We start from the raw sequence: 27,172 nt of genomic DNA, 5'->3' as shown, positions 1-27,172 counted from the left end.
TTTACTCTGTATGTCTTATGTATGTGCTTCATTAAAAACCCCCGCAAATGGCTTCTTCCCCTGAGATTGCCTCATCCGGTCATTTCACTCTGTTGACTTTCAGGTGACCCCGGTTGTTGCCCTTTCCAGTGATTCCTGGACGATGTCATTTGCCAAATACTTAGAACTTAGGTTCTATGGGCACCAGTACACTCGCAGAGCGAATGCTGAGCCATGTGGTCACTCCATCCATCATGACTACCACCAGTATTTCTCCTACAACCAGATGGTGGCTTCTTTTAGGTAAGACATGTAAAGCCCCTGCTTTTCCCCTCTCTCTGTCAGTACGCAAAGAGGAAGACCTGTATAACTTAGTGATCTACAAAACCATCTCTCCTGAGGGCCGGGAACCTTGGGATTTGTGAAATCCCTCTGAAAAACTGCCATAATTTTACATTTTTCAGAGACTGTCCAAAAGGGGGCCAGGAATCCACCAAATGACCATTCTGGTAGCCGCGCCTGGGTACCCCTGGACTTGTCTTTGTAAAACTGGAAGTGCTGCCTCATCACTGTGGTTATAATTATGATACACGTTAAGTGCTTCCTCTGTGTCAAGCACTGTTCCAAGCGCTGGGGTAGATACCAGCCAATCGTGTTGGACACAGTCCCTGTCCCACATGGGGCTCACCATCTAAGTAGGAGGGAGAACAGGTATTTTCTCCCCCCTAAATGATGATGATGATGGCATTTATTAAGCACTTACTATGTGCAAAGCACTGTTCTAAGCGCTGGGGAGGATACACGGTGATTGGGTTGTCCCATGTGGGGCTCACAGTTTTAATCCCCAATATACAGATGAGGTAACTGAGGCACAGAGAAGTTAAGTGACTTGACCAAGGTCACACAGCTGACAATTGGCAGAGATGGGATTTGAACCCATGACCTCTGACTCAAGTACTGTTCCAAGCGCTGGGGAAGATACCAGCCAATCATGTCGGACACAGTCCCTGTCCCACATGGGGCTCACCATCTAAGTAGGAGGGAGAACAGGTATTTTCTCCCTGCTAAATAATGATGATGATGAAAGTTGAGGCAATCAAGGGGCCAAGAACTTAAGCGACTTGGCCAAAGTCACACAGCAAGCAGTTGGCTGCTGTGTGACTTTGGACAAGTCATTTCACTTCCTGTGGGTCTCAGATACCTCAAGATGTAAAACGGGGATCAGATTGTGAGTCCCATGTGGGACATGGACAATGTACAACCTGATTAGCTCGTATCTATCCCAGCACTTAGTACAGCGTGACACGTGGTAAGCACATAACAAATACCATTGAAAAAATTGGTAGAGCTAGGATTAAAACTCAGGACCTCTGACACCCAGGCTCTGCTCTTTCCACCAAGACATGCTCCTTCTCATGGCCATGCTTCAAGGTAAGCAGCATAGTCTAGCAGAAAGAGCATAGACCTGGAAATCAGAGGGCCTGGATTCTAATCCTGGCTCAGCTCCTTGCCTGCTGGGTGTTGTTGGGTAAGTAACGTAACTTCTCTGTGCTTCAGTTTCCTCATTTGTAAACTGGGGATTCAGTACTTGTTCTCCCTCCTGCTTAGCCTGTGAGCCCCAAGTGGGGCTGATTGGGTCCGACCCAGTTATCTACAGGGCTTGGCAAGCATCAATCAATCGGTCATATTTATTTATTCATATTTATTGAAGCAGTGTGGCTCAGTGGAAAGAGCACAGGCTTGGGAGTAAGAGGGCATGGGTTCAAATCCCATCTCCGCCAATTGTCAGCTGTGTGACCTGGTCAAGTCACTTAACTTCTCTGTGCCTCAGTTACCTCATCTGTAAAATGGGGATTAAGACTGTGAGCCCCACGTGGGAGAACCTGATCACCTTGTATCCTCCCCAGCGCTTAGAACAGTGCTTTGCACATAGTAAGTGCTTAGCAGATGCCATCATCATTGTCATTTAGCGCTTACTACCTGCAGAGCACTGTACTAAGCACTTGGGAAAATACAGTTTAACAGAGTTGGTAGTCACCTTGCCTGCCTACTTATTGTCTAAAGGGGAGACAGACACTTATATAAATTAAATTGTAGAAATGTTTAAAAGTGCTATGGGGCTTAGGGAGAGTTGAATAAAGGGTGCAAATCCTAGTTCAAGGGTGATGCAGAAGGGAGTAGGAAAGGAATGAATTAATGAGAGGAGGAAATGTGGGCTTAGTTGGGGGGGGAGATGTGACCTATAATAGGACTTTGAAGATGGGGACAGTGAACATCTGTTGGATATGAAGAGGGAGAGAGTTCCAGGCCAGAGTCAGGACGTGGTCAAGAGGTCGGCCGCGAGATAGATCGAGGTACAGTGAGTAGGTTGGCATAGGAGGAGCGAAGTGTCTGGATTCGGTTGTAGTAGGAGAGTAGCGAGGTGAGGTAGAAGGGGCAAGGTGATTGAGTGCTTTAACACCGATGGTAAGGTGTTTCTGTTCGATGTGGAGGTGGATGAGTAGCCACTGGATGTTCTTAAGCGGTGGAAACGTGGGAAACATGGTCTGAATGTTTCTGTAGAAAAATGATCCAGGCAGCAGAGTAAATTATTGACTAGAGTGGGAAGAGACAGGAGGCAGGAAAGTCAGCAAGGAGACTGATGCAGAAATCAAGGCAGGATAGGATAATTGTTTGAATTAACGTTGTAGCAGTATGGATAGAGAGGAAAGGGTGGATTTAATGAAGGTTGAATCAACAGGATTTGGTGACAGATTGAATATGTGAGTTGTATGAGAGAGATGAGTCGAGGATCATACCAAGGATATACCTGTCTCACAGGTAGCGTGTAATTTTTTCTACAGAAACATTCCAACTAAAAATTAGATCCTCACTAGAGATGAACCCATTGTTTTCTATCATGTCATATGGAATTTAGCTAGACACCAGCTGAACCAAGTGTAGTATTCATGAAAAAGATAGATATTCCTAGTTAGTGCTCTTAGTTGGTTCCGTGAGAAGAGTATTGGCGGAAAGGGGGCTAAATAAATAACCGTGATCTTTGTCAAGTGCTTATTTTGTGTCAAGTATTGTACCCAGGGCCGGGGTCAAAAGAAGAGCATCAGGTCGGACATAGACCGTGACCCAGATGGGATTCACAGTCTAAGTGGAAGGGGTAACAGCTATTTACTCCCCATTTTACAGATGAGGAAACTGAGGCACAGAGAACTTGTGACTTGCCTAAAGTCACACAGCAAGCAAATGGCAGATCCAGGATTAGAGCTAAGGTCCTCTGATTCCTAGACCTGGCTCCTTCCATTAGGCCTCACGGCTACTTATGGGAAGTAATGTAAAGTGTACCATTGGGTTCCCAAAGTCTTAAAAATTGACCAAAACAATATAAATGTTTAAAAAGTAATTAAAAAGCACAGTATAGGTACATGATCAAGTAACAGTATAAATGTTCCTCTACATTAATCAGGAGTTTGTGAATTTGATTTTTTACTTGTACCTAAGAAAGCCTTCTCAAAGCTCTGTCTTCCACTTCATTCATTCATTCATTCAGTCGTATTTATTGAGCACTTACTGTGTGCAAAGCACTGTACTAAGCGCTTGGAAGAGTACAGTATATTCAGCCACAAAAGGCACTTTGTGCTAGCATATGAGAAATCTGCCATTATGTAGGCTATAGAGATGTCCCAGCCCCTGGGCTATACAAGCCTATCATTGTCAAATGGTAAATTGAAGTGGAATGTAATCACTCTTAAGTCAGTCAATACTTCAGAGATTGAGGAGGAGAGGAAGAGAGGTTTTAAAACCAAAGGAAGCTTCACAGCGTTATGCTGAAGGGAAGAGAGTTCTCTAAAAAATAACAGCATTCAAATTAAATAGTGTTATCACCAAAGAGCACTAAAAGCATAGCATTTCAGTGGGGATGACCATACTGAAGAAAGCAGACATCTTATTTCAAAAAGAATGAATAGGCCTTCTATCTGACTTCAACCTCCTCACCTGCCTTCTCTCTCACACACCTCCATCCCGCAAGTCTGTGCTGTTCCCCCACAGAGACCTCAGATCTTTTGACCCCATCCAATTTTCTCAAGGCATCCAGTACCATTTAGCCTCCATACCCAAACTGCCTTCCCTTGATGAACAAATTGACGGTCTCAATACGGTCTCACTCGCCCCCCTATCCCTTCGTCCACTTCGTACCACTAATTCCCAGCCCTGGATCACCTCTAGGCAGCTTCCTTCACTCTTTTGCACGAGCTGCGGAACGCTGCTGGCAGAAATCTAAATATCAGGCCGACCTTGTCTACTTCATGTTTATCCTTGTGTGCTGTAACTCTGCCCAGCAAAATCATACTCCATCATTATTGAAACCCATGCCCATTGCCCTCACCAGATGTTCCAGACGTTTAACGCCCATTTCAAGCCCTCTGTCCCCCCCCCCGAGCCCCCCATCCATTCCCTCTAGTGATCTGACCACCTTTTTTTATGGAGAAAATTGAAACTGTAAGGTGTGTTCTCCCTAAAATCTCCCCTGCCCCTCCCCAGTCCTTCCCCGATTCTGCCCCTTCTTCAGCTCTTCCATGTTTCCCAGCAGCATCTCAAGGGATCTCCTACCTTCTCTCAAAATCCATTCCCTCCACCTCCGCTTACGACCAAACTCCTTCACACCTTATCAAAACATTTGCCCCCTCACTTTTGCCCTCCTAACCACCATCTTCAACTTTTCGTTCTCCAGTGGTTTCCTCCCCACTGCTTTCAAACATACCCATGTCTCCCCATCCTAAAAAAAGCCCTCCCTTGACCCCACAGTTCCCTCCATTTATCGCCCCATCTCCCTCCTGCCATCCCTCTCCAAACTCCTTAAGCAAGTTCTCTACACCTACTATCTCTACTTCCTCTCCTCCAATTCTCTCCTTGACCCCTCTAATCTGACTTCTGTCCCCTTCACTGCACAGACACTGCCCTCTCAGAGGTCACAGATGATATCCTTTTTGCCAAATCCAGTCACCTTTACTCAGTCTTAATCCTCCTCAATCTGTCTGCTCTTTTTGACACTTTCAACCGTCCCCTTCCCCTGGAAACATCCAACCTCGGCTTCACTGACATTGTCTTCTCCTGGTTCTCCTATCTTTCTGGTTGCTTGTTCTCAGTCTCTTTCACAGGCTCCTCCTCTGCCTCCCACCCCTTAGCTGTGGGTGTCCCTTAAGGTTCAGTTGTGGGTCCCCTTCTATTTCCCAGCTACACCCACTCCCTTGGGAAACTCATTTGTTCCCATGGCTTCAACTACCACCTCTATGTGAATGATTCCCAAATCTACATCTCCAGCCCTGATCTCTCTCCCTCTCTGAAGTCTCACATGTCCTCCTGCCTTCAAGACATCTCATCTTGGATGTCCTCTCATCACCTCAAACTTAACATGTCCAAAACAGTACTCCATATCTTCCCATCCAAATTCTATCCTTCCTCTGACTTTCCCATCACTATAGATGGCACCACCATCCTTCCTGTCTCACAATCCCATAACCTTGGTGTTACCCTTGGCTCCCCTCTTTCATTCAACCCACATATTCAATCCATCACTTAATCTTATTGGTTTGACTTTTGTAATATTGCCAAAATACACCCTTTTCTCCCCATTCAAACTGCTACCGTGGTAATCCAAGCACTTATCCTTCCCTGATTACTGTATAAACCTCTTTCTGACCTCCCTGCCTCCTGTCTCTCCCCACTCCAGTCCATACTTCACTCTGCTGCCCGGATCATTTTTCTACAAAAATGGCAGGCCTTGTTTCCACACTTCTCTGGAGCGTCCAGTGGTTGCCCATCCACCTCCACTTCAAACAGAAACTCCTTACCATCAGCTTTAGAGCACTCAATCACCTAGCCCCTCTTACCTTACCTTGCTACTCTCCTTCTACAACCCAGCTCACACACTTCGCCTCTATGCCAGCCTACTTACTGTACTCATCTGTCTTGCCACTGTCCTCTCTTTCACATCCTGCCCCTGGGCCTGGGACTCCCCCCGCTTCACATCCGTCAATTACTCTCCCCCTTCAAAGCCCTATTGAAGGCACATCTCCTCCGAGACCTTCTCTGACTAAGCCCTCTTTTCCTTTTCTTCCACTCCCTTCTGCGTCACCTGACTTGCTCACTTCATTCATCCCCCTCCCAGCCTCACAGAACTTATGTACATATCTTTAATTTTATTCATTTATATTAATGTTTGTCTCCCCCTCTAGACTGTAAGCTCGTTGCAGGCAGGGGAAGTGTCTGTTATATTGTACTCTACCAAGTGCTTAGTACAGAGCTGTACCCACAGTAAGCGCTCAATAAATGCCATTGACTGACTGACTGATGGCTATTGTAACCTCTGTCCAAACGATGTTTTTCTTTTTCAGTTACTCTCCCATTCGACTTCTTGAAGTTTGTGTTCCGCTTCCCAAAATATACATCAGACGACAGTTTCCATCAAAAGTTTCCATTCTTCAAGACCTTAAAGACTTCTTCCAGAAGTAAGTTGCTTATCTCCCTCCTTATCCTTTTGGTCTCCTTCAGCCCCTGGAATGGAGAACTCATCCAGGTTCTATTTCCTGAGAGCTTTGGAGAACATCACTGGAGCTGGGCGCTCTTCTTTATGATTGCAGACTCAGAAAATGCCTTGCATTTGAGCTCCCTGGAAGTGGGGGAAGAGAACAGGGTGGGGAAGAGGGAAGGAAGGAAGGTCGGGGAAACTACCATTTTGTTTTTTCCAGATATTCTGATTAATCTAATGTGCGCAATTCCATTTCCCTCTACATCTGCAGCTACTGAAGCATAGACTAGACAGATGAGTAGTTGGTAGCAAAATGTTTTTCCTTTAGGACATTTCATAATGGAGAATTAGTAATGGAGAGTGCTTCAGGTCTGCCTGAGCAGTGCTGGGGCATTGTTTGTATTCTCAGAATTTACTGTGAAATTTGCATTCGCAAATGAGGCTTAATCTGCAGACCTACAAGGTGTTTTATTTTTGTCCTCCTGCTTATAGTACCTTCCTTGAATGTTATAGGAAATTGATAGATGCAGTGGGAAGCAGTGTATTTAAAGAGTTAATCTCTCATCAGTTGGGCAAGAAGGAATGCCGGGTGACCCGCTTTCTATATGAACCTGCAGGGCAGGTTGACTGCATGCCATAGCTCATTGCAAATCACTCTCTACCAGAAAGTTCATTCCACTGTTCACTCTTCCTCTTTTCTCAAGTTCCTCTTCCTGGCTTCAACCAATCTCTTCATAATATCAGTCTTTTCTAGGAAAATAATGCTGCAGGTCTGCTTTCCTGTCCTCCAGGGCAGTATGTAGTGGCTACTTTACTGCCTTTCATTATTGGTGTCAGTCATGGACTTGGCCATGTCTATATATGTAGACAAGTTTTATGGACATGTTTCACGTACATATAAAACATTCAATCATTTTAGCTGTTGTACTAGACTCTAGAAGAGCCAGCAGCATGGCGTTTTCTCTTACTAAACACTGTTCCAAAATCGGGCCTTCATTAGCTGAAACTTTGGGGGTTAATATATGCCAAGAGCCATTTCGTTCCTTGTGGGCATATGCTGATGGACATTAAGTGGTCTTTAGTTCCGTTTTCTTTCACTCTCCAGAGTTTCTCAGGTGTACCTTGCTGTTGATGAACGGCTTGCATCTTTGAAAACTGATACGTTTAGCAAGATGAGAGAGGAGAAGATGGAAGATATATTTGCCCAGAAAGAGGTAGGTTTTCTTTACTCTGGTCAGAGCACCTACAGTTTGGATCATTTCCTGAAATGCTGAGGACGTTAATTCTCCTCACAGATGGAAGAAGGGGAGTTCAAGACCTGGATTGAGAAGATCCAAGCCCGGTTGGTGACCTCCTGTCTAGACACACCTCAGCAGTTACAGTCAGTGTTTGAGTCTCTGATTGCCAAGAAGCAAAGTCTCTGTGAAATGCTGCAAGTCTGGAATTCCAGGTAACAGGAATTAACCTCAGGAATTCTGTTCTCTGTCTCTTGTCCTGCCCAGTTCTGATTTTGTGCTAAAGCCCCTGAGTGTGTTCACAGTGAAATGGTTTGTCCAGATTCCCATTGGAAGATGTTCCTCCGTCCCCCTCTTTCCCGCTCCCCGTTAAATTCTAAATCACCATTGGCAGGGAGCTAGCCAAAGCAAACAGAGGTAAAAATGCCACTTTAACGTTACTTCAGAAGCATTTTTAATGGTTTGGCTTAGTTAATTGAAAGAGACAGAAATTTTATTAAAACTTTTGTTTCTTTATTGAAGGGGTATTCTTCTTTGGGGCTTGTTTTCATTACTTCTGGATTGCTCAAGAATTAAAGTGTCTTTTTCTTAAGGTTCCCGCTGCCTGCATTTCTCCTTGACGGTAAGATCAGGTGGCGTAGCAGGGGGCTTGGGGAAGAAAAGGGAAGAGGGGACAATTCTCAGTCTTAACTAGGAAAAATTGAAAAAGCTGGAACACATTGAAAGCAGAGACCAATATAGAGAGGTTCAGTACATTGTTGTCAATGAGCTGAGAGCAACATTCTGTTTCCAATTCTTTGGACCTAGGCTGCAGGATCTTTTCCAGCAGGAGAAAGGTAGAAAGCGCCCTTCCGTACCTCCCAGCCCTGGAAGACTAAGACAAGGGGAGGAGAATAAGGTAAGCATGTCTGCTGTTTGTGCAAGTAGCTTTTCTCTGAAGTTTGGAAATGTTCATGTTATTTGTGTCATTTATGTCTTGGTGGCAAAAATGTTTTTAGAATTTGAGTCCTAATTTCCTAAGATTATCAATGAGTAGTACTTATTGAGTGTTTACTAATGTGCAGAGTACTGTACTAAGCATTTGGGGGAGTACAGTACCACACAGTTGGTAATTTTCCCTGCCTCTGAGGAGCTTACAGCAAATCGGGTTTTATGCAAAAAATATATGATTTTTGACCGTTTCCTCTGTGGTTGTCCTCCTTATTCATTCTAGATTGTTAGCTCCTTGGGGTCAGGAACAACTGGAGGTTCTTGAGGAGTTGGGAAACACGGAGTGAGCATTTTTATAGGAAAATGATCCAGGCAACAAAGTGAAATACGGACTGGAGTGGGGAAAGACAGGGAGGTCAGCAAGGAGGCTGATACAGTAGTCAAGGCGGGATAGGATAAGTGCTCAGATTAACGTGGTAGCAATTTGGATGGAAAGGAAAGGGCTGATTTTAGCGAAGTTGTGAAGGTTGAACTGACAGAATTTAGTGATGCACTGAACATGTAGGTTGAATGAGAAAGAGGAGTCAAGGATAATGCCAAGGTTACAGGCTTGTGAGACAGGAAGGGTGGTGATTCATCGGGGTTGTTGGTTTTTTATTTTGGTACTTGTTAATCTATTACTGTGTACCAGACACTGTACTGAGCCCTTGGGTCAATACAAGGTAATCAGATCGGACAGAGTCCCTGCCCCCACATGGGGCTTACAGTCAGGGATAATTTTTTGCAGAGATTAATTCCTGGAGTAAACACGAACCTGTGATCCAAGAAGCCCCAGGAGGACCTGGGTGAATGTGGATTCCTCTTCAGCTTCTAATTCTCAAAGGCAGATGGCCTGCCCCCTGCCTTTTGGGACTATTGGGGAGCTGGTGCAGTTTGGGTCCCCTCACTGACATTCTAGTGGGCTACAGTGGATGGGATTGAATTTTTTCCATTTGTGGTCTTGTGGGGTCAGGGACGTTCTCTGATTCTCTGGTTGCCTGCAAGCCATGAGGCCTACTTTTAGTCAGCTGTGAACGGACAGATAAACCGTATGAAATTAATTCATTCATTAGAGCACTGTACTAAGCTCTTGGGAAGTACAAGTCGGCAACATATAGAGACGGTCCCTACCCAACAGCGGGCTCACAGTCTAGAAGGGGAAGACAGACAACAAAACAAAACAAGTAGACAGGTGTTAATACTGTCAGAATAAATAGAATTATAGCTATATACACGTCATTAATATGGAGTAGTAAATATGTACAAATAAAATAGAGTAATAAATATGTACAAGGATATACAAGTGCTGTGAGGAGGGGAAGGGGGTAGGGCAGAGTTGCCTCTGACTGCAGTCCTGCAAAGCATGTGGGCTGACGTGGATGCACCTCTATGCCTAGCTATTCTGTTCCATTACCTTCAGTCCTTTACTTCCACTCTACCAAAAGCCCCACTGCCTTTAAGATTGGGGTGGGGGGAGGGACAGAACAGGAGGGGGAGACCTTGCCAGCCTCACCCCAGCCATCCTCTTTCTGCTAGTGCTGGGTGACCCCTAGGAATAGGAAGACTGCCCAGAGCATTTGTGGGGAGCCCATGGAGAACCTAATCCACACAGGCAGGCACCTTTCCCTTTCCTTCCCTCTAATCCTCCTTCCTTCCCCTCTCTGCCCCATTTCTCTCTCCTCCCACCTCCTTCCAGCTACAGTGCTGGGAAGAGGTGAAGTGTGGTCCAGGGGATGCTCAGAAGAGAAGGGTGAAATCTTCTGGGCACACTCACGGAGCAATGAAGCTGGTAGACTTACCTTCTCCCTTGATTTGACCTTCTGAAAGGAAAACAAAAGCAGCAAAGAAACAGACAAATGGAAAGAGAACTGATAAAAGAAAGTCAGAGGAAGGAAAGAACAGAATTCAGCCTTACCTCTTTGGGGCCTCTGACAGAATAAGTGATGGAAGAGCTAAAGTGCAATAAAACACTCTGGTGCCTGGTCTGTTGGGGGAGCAGAAAGGCAGGTTCATCCAAAATCTCAGGTAACTAAGAACCAGGTCTCGTCCTTGAAGCTTTGCAAAGTCACAGCTCTGGCCTGGAGAGATTTATTTTTTGCTGATCAGATTTACAGATGCTTTTCATGGAAATGTGACTGACCAAGCCAGTCTGCCAGAACTCCCCAGGAGAGCTCCTTAATAACAGTAACAACAGTAATAGTATTTGTTAAGCACTTAGGCTTTGCCAAGCACTCTACTAAGCCTAAGTCAAAGTCCTTGTCCCACATGGGGCTCAAAGTCGAAGTAGGAGGGAAAGCAAGTATGGAATCTCCATTTTACAGATGAGGAAACTGAGGCTCCAAGAAATTAAGTCACTTGCCCAAGTTGTCACAACAGGCAAGTGGCAGATACAGGATTTGAATCTAGGTCCTCTGACTGCCTGATCCATCAGGCCACACCAGTTCTCTGGATCACCAGGAGAGCTCAGATAGCACTTGTTCTATGTAAACTTCTCCTGGGTCAATCAACTGGGGTTCCTCTTTTATTGAGTGAATCAAAAGTGCTATCACTAGGGCGAGAGCCAGATAACACATCTTGGGCTAAGTTTGGGAAAATCAAGCCACTGACAGCCGGAAGGTGTCCTTCCCAAGAAATAAAAAATAGCACTGGGAAAATGAAAAGGAGATAAAACTTTACAAGAAAAGCCCAAAGGGAGGCATGGGAAAAGGTCAGGGAATGAGACATGAAGGAAAAGTGAAGGTTTATGTGAAGAACAGATGTTTCAATCAGTCAATCAATCAGTGGTATTTTTTTAGCTCTTTTTCTGTGAAGACTGCATAGTACTCTGGGAGAGTACAGTACAGTTGTTTGGATAGGCACTGTCCCTACCCACAAGGAGCTTAAAGTTTAGGTGTCCCCAGCAGTATTTGTGACTGAGCTTTAAGCTATATGTATAAAGCAGAAGGTTCTCCCCTGGGATCACCACCTCCTTGGAGGTCTTGGAGGTCACTCTCTGTGATTAATCACATCTCCTCCTGCCTTCAGGACATCTCCATCTGGATGTCTGCCCGCCACCTAAAGCTCAACATGTCGAAGACTGAACTCCTTGTCTTCCCTCCCAAACCCTGCCCTCTCCCTGACTTTCCCATCTCTGTTGACGGCACTACCATCCTTCCCATGTCACAAGCCCGTAACCTTGGTGTCATCCTCGACTCCGCTCTCTCATTCACCCCTCACATCCAAGCCGTTACCAAAACCTGCCGGTCTCAGCTCCACAACATTGCCAAGATCCGCCCTTTCCTCTCCATCCATACCGCTACCCTGCTCATTCAAGCTCTCATCCTATCCCATCTGGACTACTGCATCAGCCTTCTCTCTGATCTCCCATCCTCGTGTCTCTCCCCACTTCAATCCATACTTCATGCTGCTGCCCGGATTATCTTTGTCCAGAAACGCTCTGGGCATACTACTCCCCTCCTCAAAAATCTCCAGTGGCTACCAATCAATCTGCGCATCAGGCTGAAACTCCTCACCCTGGGCTTCAAGGCTCTCCATCACCTCGCCCCCTCCTACCTCACCTCCCTTCTCTCCTTCTACAGCCCACCCCGCACCCTCCGCTCCTCTGCCGCCAATCTCCTCACCGTACCTCGTTCTCGCCTGTCCCGCCATCGACCCCCGGCCCACGTCATCCCCCGGGCCTGGAATGCCCTCCCTCTGCCCACCCGCCAAGCTAGCTCTCTTCCTCCCTTCAAGGCCCTACTGAGAGCTCACCTCCTCCAGGAGGCCTTCCCAGACTGAGCCCCTTCCTTCCTCTCCCCCTCGTCCCCCTCTCCATCCCCCCATCTTACCTCCTTCCCTTCCCCACAGCACCTGTATATATGTATATATGTTTGTACATATTTATTACTGTATTATTTATTTATTTTACTTGTACATATCTATTCTATTTATTTTATTTTGTTATTATGTTTGGTTTTGTTCTCTGTCTCCCCCTTTCAGACTGTGAGCCCACTGTTGGGTAGGGACTGTCTCTATATGTTGCCAATTTGTGTACTTCCCAAGCGCTTAGTACAGTGCTCTGCACACAGTAAGCGCTCAATAAATACGATTATTGATGATAATGATGATGATGATGATAATAATAATGATGATGGTATTTGTTAAGCACTTACTATGTGCCAAGCACTGTTCTAAGCTCTGGGGGAGATACTCGGTAATCAGGTTGTCCCACATGGTGGTCACAGTCTTTAATCTCCATTTTACAGATCAGGTAACTGAGGCACAGAGAAGTTAAGTGGCTTGCCTAAGGTCACAGAGCAGACAAGTGGTGGAGCCAGGATTAGAACCCATGACTTCTGACTCCCAAGCCCGTGCTCTTTTCACTGAGCCACGCTGCTTCTCTGATTAGTTGGCAACATATAGAGACAGTCCCTACCCAACAGCGGGCTCACAGTATAGAAGAAAGCACTGTTCTAAGCGCTGAGGGGGGTTACAAGGTGGTCAGGTTGTCCCTCGTGGGGCTCACAGTATTAATCCCCATTTTACAGATGAGGGAACTGAGGCCCAGAGAAGTGAAGTGACTTGCCCAAAATCACACAGCTGACAATTGGCAGAGCTGGTATTTGAACCCATGACCTCTGACTCCAAAGCCCGGACTCTTTCCACTGAGCCGCGCTGCTTCTCATAAGTCCATCTGCTTGTAAATGACTTGCGTCAGGCAATGTGATAAAGTGCTCACTGGATGCACAGCACTGCAGTAAGATCTGGAAAGGCATATACCAGTGGGAATTAGTTATGGCCTCTGTCCTGGAGGAGCTCACAATTTATGAATATAGGTGGTAGTGTTGGTGGGCAGACTGGAAATGGACACACTGGGAACTATGAAACAGTAAAACATTAAAACAGCATGTGGGACTAGGACAGATAGGCAATGCACAAAATCAAAATAAAAGTCAGTGGAGAGCTGTGGTTATAGGAGCAGAATTTCTCCTTGTGAGTCCAAAGCAGTGGCTACTTAACCACTCGTTTGCCCAAGGTTCTGAGAGGCCTCATGCTGCAGTTCTCTTTCCTGCAAGGGCAGTGGAAAGCAGGGTGGGATGGGGGTCTCCTCGGTGGTATGGAGGGACCTTGTTTGGCAGGAAGAGAAGCCAGTTCCCGTGATGAGAACACCTTGAGAGATAAAGCTGCAAATGCCAGATGTTTTGTTCATCTCCAAAGGTAAAGAGGCGCTGAGAAAGCAGAGTAGCATCTTTTCTATTAGTTCCAGCCTATATAGTGCATGCCGGGGGCAGGCAGAGCATTCCTCAGCCACCATGGAGGGATGGGAGAGGGTTGTTATGCTCGGCTGGAGGTGAAGAGGGTGCTGAGAGGCAGAGCAGTGGCTTTTATATGCAACCCAAAGTGCACAGAGCTTGCTCAGGACAGGAAAAGAGTTCCTCAGCCTCAGGAGAAGGGAGGCTGAGGCTGCACAAAGCGCATATTTCACTCAACTGTGGTGGAAGAGGAGGTGGTGGGAAAAGAAGAGAAGGCTGGAAAAGCCGGAGGTGAGGAAGGAGGAAGAAAGAGCCTGGGAGGCATCGGGGGCTGGAGCCTGCAGCAAGCAAGGCAAGCAAGGCCAAAGGCTGCTTTGGAGAGAGAAGTGGTGGAGCCCATTCCTGGGAAGAGAGTCTGACAGTGAAGGAGGCAGGGACAGGAGCAGTGATCTTGATGGGTATTGTTAGTGTTTGTGAACGAGCTTTAACCTATATGTATAAAGCAGAAGGTTCTCCCCTGGGATCACCACCTCCAAGTGCTCTGATTGACTTGGTGGTCACTCTCAATGATTGGCTGAAGGGGCTGGCCACGGGGTGGGTCTAGGCAGAGGGAGGGGAAGAAACCCTCCCCACTAACAAATAACAAACCAGGAATTGTTATTACTAGCAAACTTATTATTGCCAATAAATTATGCGGAGAGGGTAAGTTTTAGACTAACATTTAGTGGACAGTAGAAACCCATTCATCAGTTGCAGTGTTTCTCCCTCAAAAACAAGTGTTCTCTTTTTCTGTAGATTAGTACAATGGATGCATCACCCCGCAATGCTTCCCCAGGACTTCAAAATGGAGAAAAAGGTTTGTCTGGGAGCCCATATTACTTTTTATATCTGATTTTCAAAAACCTTGATTTTCAAGGATGATTAGTAGAACTGAATAGTTGTAATTCAGATGGGGTTTGCAAAAAATGTATAATCTTGGGTGTGCTGAGATTTCTCTCCAAGTTGAGTTGATATGCACTGGAAGAGGAAGTATTTCAGAGAACAGTTGGGTAGCAGAGTGTGTGGAGATGGGGAAGACTGGCTACAGACACATAGGCAGCAATGAAACAGAAAAACTTGGAAACAGCATAAGGGATGAGGACCAACATGCAATACACAAAATAAAAACAAAAGTGACAGGATGAGACAGACAACTGAAAGAGGGGCAGGAGGGAAAAGGAGGGTGAAGCAGAGCTAGCGATAGCTCAGACTTGAGCTCTGTCAATCACTTCGCTCAGGGTATGATTTTCCTGAGGGGGGTGCTTAGCTTGCCCCTGAAGGTCTTGTCCCAGCCCAGTCCTGCAGAGGAGCAGCTGTGCCCAAAATGAACACAAATGAATTATTTATAATCTCCCTAACGACTGTGAAGGAAAACGTGGTCTTCTTCCCAACAAAATTGAGAAGGAAAAGTTCCTTGTTTTGCTTCCATATCTTCTGCTGAAAGAAAATTACCTCTGTTTGACTCTTTGTAATAAAGTCCTGTACCTCAATTAAATGAGGAATTTTTGCAAAAGCAGGACATTCTCTTCCCGGAATGGGTACTCATTTTAGGTATTGTTCCTCTACTTCAAGCTATGTTCTGTTTTAGAAGATGGAAATACTAGGGCCTTTTCTTTGACACAGGCTAAATAAAAATGAAAGAGATGTTTGCAACAGTTTGTCCCACGTACTTCTTCTTTCCATTCAGAGGATCGCTTCTTATCAACTTTGTCAAGCCAAAGCTCCACTAGCTCCATGCATCTGCAGCTGCCTACTCCTCCTGAAGTTGTATCTGACCAGCTCGTGGGAGGCCCTTCTGAGCCCGACAACATCAGCAGTTCTGAAGGTAAAATTGGAGAGCATCCGTAAGGAACTCCATGTTTTTCTTCTCGCTCCCTCGAGCTTCCCCGGTTCAGGGATCCGTAGCATTGAGCTGGGTCATGGAATCTGTGGTATCTGATGGGACTCTGAATCCAACATTGCCATGATAATTATAATAATTGTGATATTTATTAATATTTGTCATGATATTTGTAATGTGCCAAGAACTGCAGTAAGCACTGGGGCAGATGCAAAATTATTAGGTTCATTCATTCAGTCAGTCATATTTATTGAGCACTTACTGTGTGTAGAGCCCTGTACTCAGCGCTTGGGAAGTACAAGTTGGCAACATATAGAGACGGTCCTTACCCAACAATGGGCTCACAGTCTAAAAGGGGGAGACAGACAACAAAACAAAACCTGTGGACAGGTGTCAAGTTGTCAGAACAAATAGAATTAAAGCTAAGTGCACATCATTAACAAATTAATAGAATAGTAAATATGTACAAGTAAAATAGAGTAATAAATCTGTACAAACACATATACAGGTGCTGTGGGAAGGGGAAGGAGGTAGGGCGGTGGGATGGGGAGAAGGAGAGGAAAAAGGGGGCTCAATCTGGAAAGGCCTCTTGGAGGAGGTGAGCTCTCATTAGGGCTTTGAAGGGAGGAAGAGAGCTAGCTAGGCAGATGTGTGGAGGGAGGGCATTCCAGGCCAGGGGGAGGACGTGGGCCGGAGGTCGGCGGCGGGACAGGCGAGAACGAGGTACAGTGAGGAGGTTAGCGGCAGAGGAGCGGAGGGTGTGGGCTGGGCTGTAGAAGGAGAGAAGGGAGGTGAGGTAGGAGGGGGCAAGGTGATGGAGAGCCTTGAAGCCGAGAGTGAGGAGTTTTTGCTTGATGCATAGGTTGACAGGCAGCCACTGGAGATTTTTGAGGAGGGGAGTAACAAGCCCAGAGCGTTTCTGCACAAAGATGATCCGGCAGCAGCGTGAAGTGTAGACTGAAGTGGGAAGAGACAGCAGGATGGGAGATCAGAGAGGAGGCTGATGTAGTAATCCAGTCGGGATAAGATGAGATTGAACCAGCAAGGTAGCGGTTTGGATGGTGAGGAAAGGGTGGATCTTGGAGATGTTGTGGTGGTGAGACCGGTAGGTTTTGGTGACAGATTAGATGTGAGGGGTGAACGCAAGAGCAGGATGACACCAAGGTTACGGGCTTGTGAGACGGGAACGATGGTAATGCTTGTCTACAGTGACGGCAGAGTCGGGGAGAGGGCAGGGTTTGGGAGGGAAGATAAGGAGTTCAGTCTTGGACAGATTGAGTTTTAGATGGCAGGCAGACATCCAGATGGAGATGTCCTGGAGGCAGGAGGAGACACGAGCCTGAAGGGAGGGAGAGAGAGCAGGGGCAGAGATGTAAATTTGGGTGTCATCAGCGTAGAGATGATAGTTGAAGTTGTGGGAGCGAATGAGTTCACCAAGGGAGTGAGTGTAGATAGAGAACAGAAAGGGACCAAGAACTGACCCCTGAGGAACCCCTACAGTAAGGAGATGGGGGGTGGGGGGAGCCCGCAAAGGAAACTGAGAATGAACGGCCAGAGAGATGAGGAGAACCAGGAGAGGATGGAGTCTGTGAAGCCAAGGTTGGATAGCATGTTGAGGAGAAGGGGGTGGTTCACAGCGTCGAAGGCAGCTGAGAGGTCGAGGAGGATTAGGATAAAGTAGAAGCTGTTGGATTTGGCATGAAGGAGGTCATTGTTGACCTTTGAGAGGGCAGTTTTGGTAGATTGTAGGGGATGGAAGCCAGATTGGAGGGGGTCAAAGAGAGAGTTGGCGTTGAGGAATTTGAGGCAGCGGGTGTAGACGACTCGTTCTAGGAGTTTGGAAAGGAATGGTAGGAGGGAGATAGGGTGATAACTAGAAGGGGAGGTGGGGTCAAGAGAGGGTTTTTTTAGGATGGGGAAGACGTGGGCATGTTTGAAGGCAGAGGGGAAGGAACCAGTGGAGAGTGAGCGGTTGAAGATGGAAGTTAAGGAGGGGAGGAGGGAAGGGGCGAGAGATTTCATAAGATGAGAGGGAATGGGGTCGGAAGCACAGGTGGATGGAGTAGCACTCGAGAGGAGGGACGGGATCTCATCTGAAGATGCTCCTGGGAAGGATGGGAGAGTAGTGGAGGGGGTTGAAAGCAGTGGGGTTGGAGAAGGTGGAGGGAGTGACTTTGAGGACTCAGACCTGATGGAGTTAATTTTACTAATGAAGTAGGAGGCCAGATCGTTGGGTGTGAGGGATGGAGGGCGGGGAGGAACAGGGGGCCTGAGAAGGGAGTTAAATGTATGGAAGAGCTGACGGGGATGATGGGCATGGGTGTCAATAAGGGAGGTGAAGTAGTTTTGCCTGGTAGAGCAGAGGGCACAGTTAAGGCAGAAAAGGATAAACTTGAAGTGAACAAGATTGGCTTGGTGTTTTGACTTTTGTCAGCAGCGTTCAGCAGCTCGAACATAAGAGCGAAGGAGGCAGACGGTGGCATTCATCCAAGGCTGTGGGTTAGTGGCACAAGAGCGGCAAAGGGAAAGGGGAGCGAGTGAGTTGCGTTGAATAGAGACGGTAGAGTTGAGAGCAGTAATCTGGTCATCAAGATTGGGTAGAGAGGAAAGGGAGGCAAGGTGGGGTGTGATGCACTGAGAAAGATGGATGGGGTCGAGAGAGCGGAGGTCTCTGTGAGTTAGTAATATAGATTTACACGGGGGAGGGGTGTGAGTGAGGAGGCAGGTGAGAAGGTTATGATCAGAGAGAGGGATTTCAGAGTTGGTGAGAGTCCTTGGTTGGACATAGTCCTTGTCCCATGTGGAGTCCAAAATCTTATGGGGAAGAGAGAGCAGGTATTGACTCTCTATTTTACAGGATATGAAACTGAGCCACAGAGAAGTGAAGTGACTTACCCAAGGTTATCCAGCAGGCAGGTGGTGGAGCCGGGATTAGAACCCAGGTTTCATGACTCCTAGGCCATGCTGCTTCCAGAGACAGTTTCCTCACCCTCAAATTACTATTTCCACAAAGAAAGTTGAGTCTTTACTGGGCCTTAAATTTTCTGAATGAGATATTCCATCCTAGGAATTTTAGCAAGCTCACTGCGGGGGAAATGGCCTGTTGTATCAGTTTTGAAGCTGACTGCTCCTCCAGGGGCTATTTCATTAGTCCAAGAGGAAATCCCAGAGGGTGAATTACATTTGGTACAAATGTATTGCTCATTTGTTTGCATGCCCATGGACTCCTCTGCTCCATTCTAGATGTCTTTGATGGGTACTTGCTGGGATCCACAGACAGCCAGGTGAAGGAGAAATCAACCATGAAGGCTATCTTTGCAAATCTGCTGCCAGGGAACAGCTATAACCCAATTCCTTTCCCATTGTAAGTATCGGGAGCCCCAGGGTTGGTTGGCCTTTTCCCGGGTTTCTGGTGTGATCGGGTTCCTGACCCTACTCTCCCCCGGGAAGCACTGAATGTGTTTCCCTTGTAGAGTCACCCAGTAGGGAGCTCTCAGAGCACAAACATTCATGGCTAGTTGAGTTGCTGGACCCAGCACCGGGTGGCCTTGATTCTTCCTGTGGGCGGTCGAGGAAGCATCTGGTACATATGTTCTATTCCTCTTTTCCACAGTGACCCTGACAAACACTATTTAATGTATGAACATGAACGTGTGCCCATTGCAGTCTGTGAGAAGGAACCCAGCTCAATCATAGCTTTTGCTCTCAGGTACTTGATTCGTTATTTTCTATATATCGGTGTCCTATTCAGGTGTGAAAAGAGCATTCATTGTGAGCCATTGCACGCACAGTAGTGAACTGCTGAGAAGAATGCCTAGTTCTAGTGCCTTTCTTCCTACACTCCCATAAAAATCCTCATTTCAGCTCCACCCCTGGGTCCCTCTCCCACCCCCGATGGGAATAAGGGCTCGTGGGGCCTAACCTCCCCCATTCCCCAGCCCCCACCATCCACAGAACTCAAGCTAAGCTTCAGAGTCAGACTTTAAGTTGGGGTGATTGGCCCAATTTTCAAATTCAAAATGACTTAGGGACCCAATTTCTATGCCTTGGACATGCACACTGTTGCACCCTGAATCCCCTTTCCTTTGTTATCCTTCAGCTGCCTGTCCAAACCCCCGTCCTCGGGCAGTTCATTCATTCAGTGCTTACTATGTGCAGAGCACTGTACTAAGCACTTGGAAAGTACAATTCAGCAATAAAGAGAGACAATCCCTGCCCACACCGGGCTTACGGTCTATAAGTTCATTAGCAGAATGCATGACCGCTGCCAGAAGTCGAGGATGCATGGACTGTCTATCGACATTTTTCTTCCTCTCAGTGGCAAGTCAGCTATAGGGATTTGGGCCAGAGAGGGGAAGGAGGAGACAAGAAACCTGAAAGCCTTTACTTCTTGTCTGCCTGCCCTCAGCCCACTTTTAGCCCCCCAACCTGTTGCAAGATCAGGGTCTTTCAGCCCGCCGCCACTGCAGCTGCTGCTGCCTGGGAACAACAGTGTTCTGGAGCCTGCCATTCCTCAGCCACCAGCTGTCAGAGAAACCTCCTTGCCCCCACCCCAGCAGGCCTTTTCCTCTTCCCTGACCATCCTGGGCTGTATTTGCCTGCGGCATGCCTGTTGTACTGAATATGGGCCCCTAGTGAGCCAGTGCCAACTGCCTCTGTCCCTGACCTCTTTCACTTTTCTTTCAAGCTCTGCCTGTTTTATGGGAGAGGTGGGTGTTTGTGGATGCTGATGCTGAAATTGATTTTAGGGATTTTTTTTTTAATGCCCAATTTATGAACAGAGTAATTCTGGATGTTCTGCAGAATGCTAATTTACAGAAGTGTCTAGCTTTGGAATACCAAGTTGTCTTCTTCCCTCATTGGTCACTTGGCTCTTTTCTTCTTAGGAAAATTGATTTGCCCCTCCTTCATGCTCCACATGGTATTAATATTGATGAAAACTAAATATTCTCAACCAAATTATGCTCACAAATTACATCGTTTTAGGTAGTAACCTCATCAGTTTGTGTCCTGTAAGGTCCATGGGACGCTAGGCACCAGTCCAAGCTTCAGAGGGGTCAAAGTGGTGGCAACCCAGAGGGCTGAAGGAGGAGGGGGATCAGAACTGCTTCCACCACTTCGGCAGCACTCTGGAAGCGTAAGCTCTTTGTGGGCAGGGAATGCTTCCCTTTGTTGTTCGATATTTCCCAATCATCCGGTTCAGTGCACGGCACCGAATGGGGGTTCAGTTATTGCTTCTGCTATTATTACGTCATACTCTCCGCACCTTCCTGCTACCAGTGTGGCCAAATGAAAGAGTGTTTCTGGGACTCTAAAATCTCAGGAACATAGATTAGCACACAAGCCCTTCCTCTTGTTCTAATTCCTGCCACAACAGGTGGATGAGTCAGCAGGGAGACAATTGGGAAGTGGGACAGGTAGAGGATGCTCAAACTTGATCCTGCCTGGGTTCTCTTGTGGCTAAGGGCTCACTAGGTTGAGCTGGGGGAAGAGAGGGTCTCATAAAACTTAGTGAAGAAAACTCAGTCTGTGCCCTTGAAAAACTTGCCTCACAGAAAACTTGAATGCACATCAATCCACAGTACCCATCTCTCTAAGGGACCTTTTGTCCATATTGTTTGCCTTTAAAGTGTATGAATTCATTAGATTGACTTGTGATTAGTAAAATATTTTTCAACTTCTCTCCACTTTAAGTTGCAAGGAGTACAGAAACGCCTTAGATGAGTTGTCCAAAGCATCTCTGAAGAACAGCACTGAAGAAGGGCTTCCAACAAACAGGTGACTATTTAGAGAACATAATACCCTGGAGTTCTATCAACAATTTTCCCATTTTTCCAAAAGCCATTGGGAGAATTGGGAAGAGTTAAATGAATTTGCAAATCTGTAACCTGTTGGATAAATTTTGTCAACTGAATTGTGAAATTGGAATGCTACCCTCTGTCTGATTTTCTAAATGCACAGCAGAACTGTCGCGAGTGTCCTCCAAAAACCTCCAAGAACAGGGTCCTCTTCCTCCCGCAATCATCATGATTGTCCTTCTCTGTATGTTCTCCAGCTCTTTTTTTGGTCCTTTCTGAAGTGCAGTGACAGAATTGCACCCATTATTTCCTAGTGTATGTGTTTTTTGGTTTATATAATTTCAAAACCATGTGTTTTGTTTTGTCTTCAGTGCCCTTCCTGAAGATGAGTAGCATTCCATTGGCCTTGTAGGCTGCCGCTGCTGCATCCAGGGGAACAGGGGTTCCGAGATCTCTTTTCCAAATCATGATTAATAGCTGCAAGTCTTCCGTCTTGTGGCTCAGTGGAAAGAGCCCGGGCTTGGGAGTCGTGGGTTCAAATCCCGGCTCCGCCACTTGTCAGCTGTGTGACTTTGGGCAAGTCACTTAACTTCTCTGTGCCTCAGTTACCTCACCTGGAAAATGGGGATTAAGACTGTGGGCCCCACATGGGACAACCTGATCACCTTATATCCTCCCCAGCGCTTAGAACAGTGCTTTGCACATAGTAAGCACTTAACAAATGCCATCATTATTATTATTATTGTAGTTGTTATTTGGATTTTTCCCTGGGTGCCTTACCTTGCTTTTGCTGACACAGAAGTTCACTTTCCCTTTTGCTCACACACTCAGCTTTCTAAGGTTCTCCTGGAGTTTATCCTCGTCTGCACATTTCCCCACCCGGAAGAACTTAGGGTCATCAGCAAACTTGGATATTTCCCTACATGCTCCTCTAGCCAGCACCAACACAGATCCCTGGGGAGCCCCACTTGTTACACTTCTCTGTCCTGCGGAGGGATTACAGGCCTCAGGAGAACAAAACTGAAGTCTATAAAATCATGAAGGGTAAGAACCCGGCCAAAACAGAATTGTTATTTACCAGATCTCAGGATGAGGGGGCCCCACGGAAGTTTGAGAATGGCAGGTTCAAAATGAACAAGAGAAAACACTTTTTGACTTAGTGGAAGTAAATACCGGAATTTGTTGTTGTGAAAGGAAGTTGTGCAGACAGAAAACATCAGTAAGTTCAAAGGGGTATGGTTAAATTCATGGACAGGTGTTCTAAAATAGGTTAGGGGCGTGGAAAGAATAAATTAGGAATGTGATTGGCCTATCACTAAATATTAAGGTGGATGTCAGGGAGGGTAATCATCACGTAATTCCTCCAGGCGTTCTGTTACCACTCGTTGACACGGGGTACTGGGCTTGGTAGAGCAGTGTTCTAACTCAGTAGTGGCATTTCTCGTCATCTTTTGTCACCTTTGTTTCCCGTCTTTTAGCTAGCAGACAGGACACTCCCTGCAATGCCTGTGATTACTTCGTTTTAAAAACAGGCTTTGGGTTGGGACCTTGACATGGGACTTTTGAAAATCTAAATAAATACTCCCTTTCTCTTCAAGAAACTCCAGCAGTTTAAAGGGTCACGACTGCTCCCTTACCACGTTACTTTTCTGAAACCATGGTGCTTTTCCCCCAAACCCTTGTGTTTTTCTAAGAGTTTAGTGATCCAGAACTTGGTTGTAGAGTTTACCGATTTCCCGGGTATAAAGGCGGGAGTCCTTAGTTTGCCAAAGTCAGTTTCCTAAACAGATCTAGAGGTAAAATAGTAATTTAACTCTCCGTGTCAGCACTTTAAAATGTATTTTGAAATTGTTTTAATGACCATTTGGATTCACCTTAAGATGATCAGTTTTTACCTACAAACCTAATAATAATAATAATTATTATTATTATTATTATGGTACTTGCTGAGTGCTTACTATGTGCCAAGCCCTCTTTTAAGCACTGGAATATATATGTCAGATTGTCCTACATGAAGCTGACAGTCTAAGTAGGAGGGACTAGGATTTAATCCCCATGTTACAGATGAAGTAACTGAGGCACAGAGAAGTGAAGTGACTTGCCCAAGGACACACAACAGACAGGTGGCAGACCCAGGATTAGAACCCATAACCTCTGACTCCCGGGCCCATGCTCTTTCCACTAGGACATGCTGCTTCTCTGCTTAACGGTATTAGTCTATTAGCCAGAAACCACAAGCCCTAGGTATATTAGATAAATGACCAATGTCCCCTTCAAGAGCTTCCAGATGAAAGGAGTTGTGAACCATTAACTTTTCCCTGACCCCCGTCATTTTCCTTGTTCCTGGGCCAAGGATCAGACTGCTGGTACGGAGAGGGACTGATCCTCCACGCAATATCTGTCTGAGCCAAGCCTAACAGATTTTTCCCCCTGTTTCAGTTTTGTGGACAACAGGCCGAAGAGTAGCAGTCCAGTCAGATTACCCGAGGCCAACGGGGGACAAACTGGCCGAGCAGGGGAAAGTGAACCACAGCCACGTAAGAATGAAAAATCTTTATTCTTCTCACCGAAAAGGAACATAAGCAAATTGTTTGGTGATCAGATAGGCTTAGTTGCGGGTGGGGATTGAACCACTCTCAAAAACGCAGAATAGGCTTTCTCTGTCTGCGTGGTTTTTTATTTTTGTTTATGAGTATCATCCTGAGTATCGCTTTAAAATGGCTGTCATCCTCCTTTGTGGACAGGGGTCTGTTTCAGCGTTAAAGAAGAAACTGTCCTATGTTAGCACCAGATTTTAAGTAGTTACAGTGTACAGCTGTCCTTCCCCCAACGGATTAATCACCCGTTTCACAGTTGAATGATTTACTGTTTAACATTAAAAGTAATCAAAAACCAAAAAAGGATCTGCATGTGAACAGTTTAGGAAATAAAATACTATAAAGCAGAAACATCCTCCTAGTTGTCGGGGTGGGAAGAGGTTTCAGAACAGTTCTGTGTTTGCTCTGTCCACACCTTTCATGCTTTTGTAAATTTCCATCATGTCTCCTCCCAGCTGGCATCCTTCCACAATGAAGGGTCTGTATCCTCCTTGGCTCTCCTGGTACGAAGCTTCTCCATTTACCTGATCATCTTGGTTTTCCCTTCTCTAGACCTCCTCCAGTCTCTGTTTTCCTTCTTGAGAAACTGATCAGACCCACACCAATGATCACATGTGGGTGGACAGTGATTTTTTTTTAAACTAGCAGAAGCTCTGCCTTCTGTTTGCTGAGTCCAGCATCTCTGGTGGTATGCTTTTTTTTTTTGCTGCCTCTGCTTATAGGATCAATGGTGAAGAAACAGATATATTACTAGCTTGCTTCTCCTCCTGCCTCTTTGGTCTCTCCAACTTGGTCTCTTTCTATGCATGAGATCTCACTAGGTTCTATTTTGGGTCCCCTGTCCTTATTCCTAGACACTTTCATTAGCTACAGTGGTGATCATCAGGGATTTCACCCATCCACATCTTTGTCACACACATCTGCCCACTGCTACCCACTACTCAATTCCACCTACCTCTTAACCTTGCCTCCCAGCCCCCAGACAGCCGCATGCCAATTTGGATTTGGACATGCCCTTTATTGCCAGAAACTGCACTGTTCCTCACCTCTCCAACCCTGAATTGCCACTTGCCAACCGTAGTCCCCATACCTGCTATACATTCCATAACCCTTCAACCCCCTATCTCTCCTCCGTCCCCCGAGAGACTCCCAAACTGTCGACCCTGTCTGCCTATCCCAAGCAGCCATGCCCCACCTGGACTTCTTACCATCCATCCACAACCGTGACAGTAAAATCCACCCACTTGGTACCGTTCGTTCTACCAAATTCAATTCCCTCTTCTTCCACTGACCTTACAGCACCAGTTCCCAGTCTTGGATCACCCCCATAGGCCGTTTCCCATGTACCTGCCCTTATGTAGCTGAACTCTGTCATCTGAAATCTAGAAAGTCTTACTTCTACCACTTTAAATTCCCTCTGTTCCACTAGAATGTAGTTTCTGCTCAGCAACGTTGATTTTCCTCCCTCTTTGACTCCCACGCCCACAGCTCCCTATCAACTCCCTCTTGAAGCCTTCAGTATCCCCCTTCTCTCCTCTCTCTAATCCCTCATGGCTTCATCAACTACTTTATTGGCAAAATAAAAATACTGTAACAGATGTCAAATCCACAAAATGCTGGTCTTGCCTCCCCAACCCGTCATGTTCCCACATCATCTTTCTTCTTCCTCACTGCCTCTCCTGCCTGCTGTCAATATGCAGCCCTTCCTCCTTTGCCCTGGGCCCATTCCTTCTCACCTCTACAAATTCTTCTTCCCACTTTTCCAATTTCCTTACTGCACCATTTTCAATCTCTCACTCTCTGTTAGCTTCTTTCCCTTTGTTTCAACTTGCTTGTTAAGTTTCTTCTCCACTGAAACAGCTTTCCCTGGCTGTAGCTGCCACACCTTGTAGCTACTGTCCATCTCTCTGTTTCCATTCCTGTCGAAACTCCTCATTCATTCAATCGTATTTTTGAGTGCTTACTGTGTGCACTATACTAAGCACTTGGGAGAGTACCTTATAACAATAACCAACACATTCCCTGTCCACAAAAAGCTTATAGTCTAGAAACAAAGAGTTCCTCACTCACGCCCCTCCTCCTGCCTTGGATGCTCTTCTATTTAAATCAGTCAAACAAGAGCTCTTCCCTACTTTAAAACCCTCATAAAGGCCTTTAGGTTTCCCTCCAGGAAACTTTCCCCAAGAAATTTCCCCCATTTCAGGTTATGGCAGTCCAGAGGTCATCCTCAGCACGTACATATATTTCAATCCACATGGGATACTTTATTCAGTCAGCTATTTACTTTTGAAGGTCTTGCCGTTACCTCTAAGTTCCATCTCCTGTCACTCCTTAGAATTTGAAGTTCCCTGAGAACAGAGATTAGACCCTTTCGTCTAGTGTGCTTTCTCAAGGACTTATGCAATGCTCTGCACATAGTAGATGCTTAATACATAGTTTTGATGGATAGAGTAAGGCTCTGAGTACCAGTTGCAAAGAGGGTACATTGAATTTTTTGTGAAAGGCAAGTTTCCCTTAGCCCCACTGGTGGGCTATAAGGGGAATGGAACATATAACCTCCCCCTCCCCGTTATTTTTAGGCAATTTGCTCCTTCGCTAAATGATTACTCTCTTCTTCCAGCCTGCTTCTGATGGGGGCGGAAGGAGGAGGGAGGGAGGGAGAGAGGGCAAGGGCAAGAAGGGCATCGTGAGCCTTTCCTGAGTCACTGTCATCCTAGAGTCTCCCTTGTCCTGCAGCTTCATCCATTGGACTAACAGAAGAAACTCCTACCTTCGGACCCAATGATTTCTTGAGTCTAGTACACAGCGAACATGCGATAAATACCACTGATTGACTGATTTTGTTTACCCAGGGTCTGAACCCACAGGTGTTGTTAAAGTGGTACCATTTTAAACTGCTTCCATTTCTCAGTTTTTTCTTTTTTTCTAAAAATTGTATGGTTTGTTTCAAACATAACTGCA

The 27,172-nt window shown here is 46.1% G+C and overlaps 1 protein-coding gene across 5 annotated transcripts in view; it reads left to right on the top strand.

Moving 5' to 3' along the window:
- PIKFYVE (phosphoinositide kinase, FYVE-type zinc finger containing) overlaps nucleotides 1-27,172 on the top strand; it is a 153,083-nt gene that overhangs the window by 109,327 nt on the left and 16,584 nt on the right. For all 5 annotated transcript variants that reach the window (XM_038766414.1, XM_038766413.1, XM_038766412.1 and 2 more), the window contains 11 exons: nucleotides 104-282; nucleotides 6,369-6,482; nucleotides 7,608-7,716; nucleotides 7,798-7,952; nucleotides 8,545-8,635; nucleotides 14,733-14,793; nucleotides 15,664-15,801; nucleotides 19,060-19,180; nucleotides 19,430-19,525; nucleotides 21,511-21,594; nucleotides 24,054-24,151. In XM_038766414.1, the coding sequence (XP_038622342.1) occupies nucleotides 104-282; nucleotides 6,369-6,482; nucleotides 7,608-7,716; nucleotides 7,798-7,952; nucleotides 8,545-8,635; nucleotides 14,733-14,793; nucleotides 15,664-15,801; nucleotides 19,060-19,180; nucleotides 19,430-19,525; nucleotides 21,511-21,594; nucleotides 24,054-24,151 (1,246 nt within the window). The remainder of the gene's footprint in view (nucleotides 1-103; nucleotides 283-6,368; nucleotides 6,483-7,607; nucleotides 7,717-7,797; nucleotides 7,953-8,544; nucleotides 8,636-14,732; nucleotides 14,794-15,663; nucleotides 15,802-19,059; nucleotides 19,181-19,429; nucleotides 19,526-21,510; nucleotides 21,595-24,053; nucleotides 24,152-27,172) is intronic.

Source organism: Tachyglossus aculeatus, chromosome 25, assembly GCF_015852505.1.
Source record: "Tachyglossus aculeatus isolate mTacAcu1 chromosome 25, mTacAcu1.pri, whole genome shotgun sequence".
NCBI classification, from domain to species: Eukaryota; Metazoa; Chordata; class Mammalia; order Monotremata; family Tachyglossidae; genus Tachyglossus; species Tachyglossus aculeatus.
The sequence above is the reverse complement of the archived record's forward strand: the minus strand, read 5'-3'. Positions and strand labels throughout refer to the sequence as shown.